The sequence below is a fragment of the Prinia subflava genome, chromosome Z, assembly GCF_021018805.1.
Source record: "Prinia subflava isolate CZ2003 ecotype Zambia chromosome Z, Cam_Psub_1.2, whole genome shotgun sequence".
Lineage (NCBI taxonomy): Eukaryota > Metazoa > Chordata > Aves > Passeriformes > Cisticolidae > Prinia > Prinia subflava.
The window spans coordinates 91,905,293-91,912,022 of NC_086283.1; the positions used below are offsets into that span (position 1 = coordinate 91,905,293).

The 6,730-nt window shown below is 44.4% G+C and overlaps 1 protein-coding gene across 1 annotated transcript; it reads right to left on the reverse strand.

The window, feature by feature from the left end:
• Positions 1 to 586: 586 nt before the first annotated feature.
• Positions 587 to 6,502, reverse strand: PLK2 (polo like kinase 2). Its single transcript, XM_063423044.1, has 14 exons — positions 6,188 to 6,502; positions 5,681 to 5,788; positions 5,399 to 5,515; positions 5,079 to 5,208; positions 4,683 to 4,770; positions 4,312 to 4,407; positions 3,895 to 4,093; positions 3,660 to 3,807; positions 3,148 to 3,245; positions 2,383 to 2,506; positions 1,900 to 2,140; positions 1,670 to 1,799; positions 1,473 to 1,583; positions 587 to 1,352 (listed from the first exon to the last, which is right to left on the reverse strand). Exons 1-14 carry the CDS (start codon positions 6,398 to 6,400, stop codon positions 1,161 to 1,163), a joined length of 1,995 nt encoding a protein of 664 aa, XP_063279114.1. The 5' UTR covers positions 6,401 to 6,502; the 3' UTR covers positions 587 to 1,160.
• Positions 6,503 to 6,730: the final 228 nt, after the last annotated feature.

A 6,730-nucleotide genomic window follows, 5' to 3' on the forward strand; every position in this document is an offset into this window, starting at 1 on the left:
CAGAGCAAACCAAAGATTGACACTCAGTCACCCTTTAGTTTTTTCACCTTTTTGATTTTACTTTACGGGGCTAACCATTTAATCAAGGATAAAAAGTAACAAAATAAAGTGCAGTAGAGGGGAAGTGATAGGTATGGTCAATTAATTCTGCTGTTGAGGTATCAGGATACTCATGCTCTTGATAAGAACAAGGCTTCAGAGCAGGCAGAGGAACTTACACAGCTCCTTTCCTTATCCTTCAGTCCCCTACATACTATCCAGAGGAGTTCTTTTCAGTCAGTCTAAAATGTCAGGTTTGGGATGTATCTCAAAGTGATCCATACTTTTGTTTTAAGCCCTTAGTTACACATTGTTAGTCTGTAGGCTCCATCAGCAGTTGTTTTAGGATTGCAGCTATAGTTAACAATAGCCATGCTGGTGTTTGTGACTGCAAGTGGGCATAGCTATTACACAGACAAGCCTGCCTGCCCTTCATATCCAGACCTGTTGCAGACTTTTTAAAAATAGCATATAGAAAGCAAATCTGCAAGATTTTTTGTAATGCAAAGTAAAGCATGCTCAGTTATACTGGAGAAAGAGAATGATGTTTCAGATTTCCATTCTTTATTGCCAACAGATTTATATTTAAAATGCCAAAGTCCAAAAAAAAAAAGTAATAAATACTTCACTTTAGGCTGTAATAAATTAAAAAAATCAACAAGGAATGCACTTTGCCAGCCACAAGTGTGGGTATTTTTGAAAAATAAGGAAAAAAACAGTATGGCCATAGTTCACAGTTAAGCAACCAGAAGCTGCTTGTTACAATTATCCCCAACAACGGAGCTCTCCCTTCCCTCCCCTTCCAGATGTGTATTCACAGTTTAACTCCATCAGAGATGCTCTCTTACAGAGCAAACAGACACTCTCTGCTCCGAGTTCAAGTCAAATATATCTTTAACACACATGAAGCAAGGAAAACTATGATCCGAAGAACTCCTTGTCACAACATTTTAGTCCAGCAAGTAGGCTTAGGCTTCTAATAGATGTGTGCCCAGCACACTTGGACAGTCCAGTTTTCGTACCACCACACATCCATCATCAACATACTAGTTGCTCCACCATCTCCACTGTAGATTCACAGTGAACAAGAGAGTCCATTTGGTTTAACAGAGTCAGTTCCTTCAGTTACATCGCTGCAGCAGCATGTTCAGAGCATATTCCATTCTGTGTTTTAATTCCAATGAACATCCCGAAACCAGAAGAGTTGTCAGACGAAACGTTGTGGATATCCTGTCTTCATTTATGTAGGTAAGGAGATATTCCTCACTCTGATTGCAAATTATGACTTTTGTGTGATCATGGTAGAAGTTCACCTGTAAAAGAGAAGTCAATTGTTGTTTGTCTACTTTCTCCTCTCAGTTTCTGAGACTTAGCTAGTTTTATTGCAATGAAGTATTTCAAGACATTTTCTCTGGTGATGCTACCATACTTACTTGAAACGTGCCATCATTGAAGAGCATCATTAACGCTTTATCAGACTTGAGCCACTGTAAGAGGTAAAGCCTGGGCCTGCGTACATCTGTTAGGCTGGGCAAGTCTCCTCCCTGGGAAAGGGAACAGACTGTGTTAAGTACTTAGTTCACATTTAGTGTATTCTAACAGCTCAGGACCCTGAAGGTGTTGAACTTACATCCATGAGGTTCTCCTCCATATAGTGAGAGAAATACTTCAGTACAGTTACTTGGCTAATGAACTGTTCAGGAGCCTCTGTGGCTGCAAAGACAGAGCATTGGCCTAGCTCAGCATAGTAGTGCACTGTCCTGAAAGAGAAAAAAAGAAAATAAGAAGGTTAGTGATGAGAAACAAATATTTCATGTTAAAACTGCCTTAGTGAGTTGCTGGCTTTGTAATGGTTCTTACTTTTTGTCTGGCAGAAGGCTCATATGTGCCCCATTGTTGAAGAGGACACCAACAGTGTGATCTGACAGCTGGTACCCAAAGCCGTACTTGTTGGAATAGTCCACCCATTTTGTAACCCACTGGAAGGATGCTGTCAGCTGCTCTTTGGGATTGCCCTCTGCTTCTGGCATGTTCTCCAGACATCCTCTCAATACTCTTGCAACTGTATCAGCAACGCTTCCCATGGTACTGTCTTCCAAACCTGAAAAGGAAGGATTATTAGACTGTCAAGAGCAAATAGAAGATTTTCATTCTATACCTTTTAGCTACCTAGATTTTAAGAAATCTAGCCTTAATGACTTTCTAATTAAAATTTTTAAAAAATATTGGCTTTTACAGCATCAAAAGTAAGAGGATAAAAGCAGATATTTGTTTCAGTCTTTTAAGATATGACAAAAATAAAGGTGGGATTCAGACTCAGAGGTCACATTCTGCTGCACTTACATTCACTGCTACTGCTGCAGCTTCCCAAAGTTCCTCTGACTATCATCCTAATGGAGTCTCCAATCTGCTTAGTTTCTGGCAATGCTCCCGGCTTCACCACTGTCGTGATAAGAGGCTGAATCTCCTAGAAGAGATGTCAGACATGTAAACATCCAACATAACACAAGCCAAGGCTTATACACAAGTTTTGCATAGCTCTCCTGTTTCTCAACAAATGATAAATTCTAGGCAAACTGGTATTCATGTACAAAGATTACAAAGTACAAAGAGCTGCTGCTAGACTGAGCTTAGAGCAGCACACCAGGTCTTTCTATTCTTTAGATCTTCAATTTGCATCTCACAGACTATTAACCAGTTCTCTGCTCTCCTGCCCTAGCAAGGGAGCAGCTGTGTGCCCATCTGAACACCAAATAGTAAAAGATAGATTTCAGCAAATCATTTGAAGAAGCCCTAGTTAATCATGAACTGAAGCCCTGTATTTGGAATATTGAGAAATAGCACCTGGCAGACAAGTTAACGCACAGGCAACAATGGAGTCTAGGTAGATACTGTAATTACTCAAAAGCCAAAATTTATAGTCTCCCTACAAAGGCTACCATACCTTTGTGATGCTTGTTTAAACCCTCTTAAAGCAACTGTGCTAATCATTTAAGCTTGATTATGCTGTGTACAGCCCCAGTTCTGATATCCAAGTCAAATATAATTTAATTATAGCTACTCCACCCAACTGTTACTGGATTTGAATTGAACTGCACTTGCATATACCTCGTCTGTCTTGTGTTTAGGGGCCTGCTGGGTTATCGATGTCTTCTTCAAATCATGCCTGAGCTTGTAGATTTCTTCATCTTCTTTAGCTAGCCTGTCTGCAATACAGGAAAAAATATTTAACTCTGAATCTGGAAGTGCTACTGAATTATAGAAAGCACAACTTAGCTGCAGAAAACACAGTCTCTCTCTCCAGCAGCTTCTTCTAAGCCTGCCATAGTCTCCCACAGAAATAATGCCATTATACTCAAATCATTTAAGAGACTAAATTTCACTAGACATTACAAACTAACAGTTCACCAATACAGATATGGATGCTGTAAGAAGCATTCACATATGTAAGCTGGCATAGGTGGGCAGGCTATCATCTATTCTTATCAAGAAAAATGTCAAAACTAACCCAGGAAAGCTCTGAGACACAGATATGGTGTTCTGTTGCTATCTCACAGATGTACACTAATATCAAACTGATGCAATAGAGGTAAGTGGACTGTATCTAGGCTTGAACTTACTATGTGTGTCGAAGTATCTGGCCTTATCCTTTTTACCCCCAAAGAGTGCAGCAGCTGCTTTTTTGAAGAAATTTTTAGCAGGACTTGACAAATGGAAATCAGGGACGGTGTGACAACAGCTTGCAGAAAGTCTGTCAGGTGTAAAGCCCTGTGGAAATGCAACACAAAAGATTTTTAGACCATGAAGTGCATTTTTGTGTGCTTTTTCACCATACTGATAGCAGACAGTACAAACCTGTAAGAAGAACTCATGTCGAATTATTTCATCTAAACTGGGCCGATCTTCAGGGTTTTTTGACAACATGCTAGCTATTAAGTGTTTTGCAGGTGCCAGGAGAGATGAAGGCAGGCTGTATCTTGCTTCCCTTATACATCTGTATGTTTCTTTAAGATTTGTAGTCTCAAACGGGGGTCTTCCCAACAGCATTGTATACCTGTTTAAAGGCAAAGGCAAACTCTTATTATATACACCCACCGCACTTGTGCCTACAACTACAAAAAAAGAACTCCATCTCTGAAAAAAGGATCTCTGCATTTGAGCTACAGATGTACGAAAGGCTATAAATGGATGCAGTACTGCATTCCCTTTGAACTCTCAAAAGCCTAAGCCAGTGATAGATATATTCCATTTCAAAGGCAGGGAAGTACTTACATTACACAGCCTAAGGCCCATATATCAGATTCACAGCCGTGCCCTTGTTTGTTGAGGACTTCTGGAGAGAGGTAATTTGGTGTGCCACATATTGTTCTGAAAAATCAAAGACACCACAGAACTGGTTAGTATTTCAAAAAGAAAGAAGAAGGAGCTATTTTTCATAGGACAGGTTTTTCTCTCAAGTTCAAACAAGAATTTGAGACATCTAAAGAGGAGCTGTAGGAGCTTTGATAGCACAGATGTTTTATGATTTTGTCTTCATGATACTGGAGGGGCCGTAACCAGCTTTTGCCATGGAACACAACTTCTCATTTTCACATTAATTGAGTTTCATTTACTACTAGACTATAAATTTTTGATGCTCCTACCTCCTCCTGTGCTCCAGTGGTTCCAGCCGAGCTGCCAAGCCAAAGTCACCCAGCTTCAGTTCCATGTTCTCATTGATGAAGAAGTTACCTGGCAGACAAAGAAATTCCAGTTGGTCCATCTCTGCCAAGGTAGGAATGCATTTGCCACAGGTGCTGACTCATACTTTGTTCAGAGCCAGAAGCTAGGCAAGATTTTTTTTTTTTTTTTTTTTTTTTTTTTTTTTTTTTTTTTAGGTAGGAATGCTTAATGTCATCCCTTAAGCACTATGAGTTTCCACTGTAAAGACAGACTAAGCTGCTTCTACTAAACAAACTATCGCCATACAAGGATAAAGTGGTACAATGCTGACAGGACTGGAGGAGTGTGTTTTGAGGTCGGCAGTCTGGAGAACTTACCTAGTTTAAGATCCCTGTGTAAGATTTCCTGCTCATGGAGATACTTGAGCCCTGACACAATTTGCCTGAGGTAGTATCGTACTTCTGGTTCTGTCAATACCTTCCTCGCTTTTAAGATGTGAGCCATTGACTGCAGAGGAAAAACAAACGCGCAAGTGTCACTGGCAATTCGTGCAAAAGATTCACATTAAACAAAAGTAAATGAGTATGTAGAGAAACAACAACTAAAGCCACAAAAAATACCTTTTACGCATCACACACATAATTTAGTTGCAGATTCCAGGTAAGTAAATACTGGATTTCGCCCAGCTGATGCTCACCCTTCTACTGCAGTATTCCAGAAGAATGTAAATATTCTCTCTGTCTTCAAAGTAGTGGTAAAACTGCACAATATGTCTATGATTAAGCATTCTGTGCAGCTCAATCTCTTTATCAATCTGAAAAGACAAGATAGTGGGAAAAAAGAAAGCTGTTGTTAGCCTTACTTCCACAAGGTTGAGCAGACAGCTCTACCAGAACCATTTCAGGAAAAGGGGTAGGCAATCCAGCACACAAAGAATTAGAGAAGGAAAAAAAAATCAAAACCATTCATGCATACATACCTTCTCCCTTTGATGAGGTTTTGCTACTCTGCTGTGAGGAATGATTTTCGCAGCATAAACTTTATTTGTTGTCAAATCTGTCATCTCGTAACACTTGGCAAAACCACCCTAGAGAGACATAGGAGAAAAAGGCAATTAGAGCAGGTATAAATGCGGTCCCGCACTTAGTCATTCACCAGCTCATGTATTAGTCAAGAAGCGCAACTTCCTTGGCAAAGGGCAATTTTCTAAGGACAGTCCCGGGTTCATCGTCTGTCGGAAGGCTCGCACTCCCCACTCCCCGCATGAACACCTCAGTGATTCCCGCGGGCTCGCCCGAGCCCAAGGCACGATTCCGGGGCGCTGGGAGCCGCCGCGCCCGGCGCGGGCAGGTCGTGCGGGCAGCGCGGCGCACTCCGCGCTCCGCGGAACGCAGGGGCAGCGCCCGCCGGCCGCGCCGCGCTCCGCCGAGACGGGCGGCCAGCCGGGCGCACCGCGGGAGGGCACGGGGCTCGCCGCGGCCATTACCTTTCCGAGCACCTTGCCGCGGCAGTAGCGCTTCCCTGTCGTGGGGTCGGTTATAATCCGGGAGACCTCGGCCGCGGGGTGGCCGTGCTGGTGCGGCGGCTCCTCCGCCTTCTTCCTGCGCGACTCGCCGCCGGCCGCTCTGCCCGCCGCCGCCTCGCAGCATTTGGCACCGCCGCCGCCCGGTGGGTGGGCGATAGTCCGTAGCAGCTCCATCACCGCGCCCCGCCGGCTCCGTGCTGCCTGCCCTCCTCGCTCCTGCTTTCCCTGCTCTACCCCTTCCACCCGCTCTGCTCGCAACGCCGAGCAGCGCCCCGGCTCTCCCCTTATAGAGCGGGAGCGGCTCCGCCCCGACGCTGCGGGGCGGTCCCATCGGAACGCGCCCCGCCCGCCCGGCTCGGCCCGCCCCGGGAGGGCCCGAGCAGCGCCGGGCCGCGCAGCGCTGTGCCGTTCTGCCCTCCCTTGCCGGGCGGTGTGCGGGGAGGAGAGCGGAGCGGCGGGGCGAACGGGGGCTGAACCCGCTGGAGCGGCGGAGGGTGCTCCGGC

What these genes read in the sequence shown, in the direction of transcription:
- PLK2 (XM_063423044.1), bottom strand. Translation starts at nt 6,400, where the DNA reads ATGGAGCTGCTACGGACTATCGCCCACCCACCGGGCGGCGGCGGTGCC. An exon ending in AACCTCATCAAAGGGAGAAG is followed by an intron (nt 5,516 to 5,680) that starts GTATGTATGCAT and finishes TTGTCTTTTCAG; the next exon opens with ATTGATAAAGAGATTGAGCT. An exon ending in AGCCTTCTGCCAGACAAAAA is followed by an intron (nt 1,800 to 1,899) that starts GTAAGAACCATT and finishes TTTCTCTTTCAG; the next exon opens with GACAGTGCACTACTATGCTG.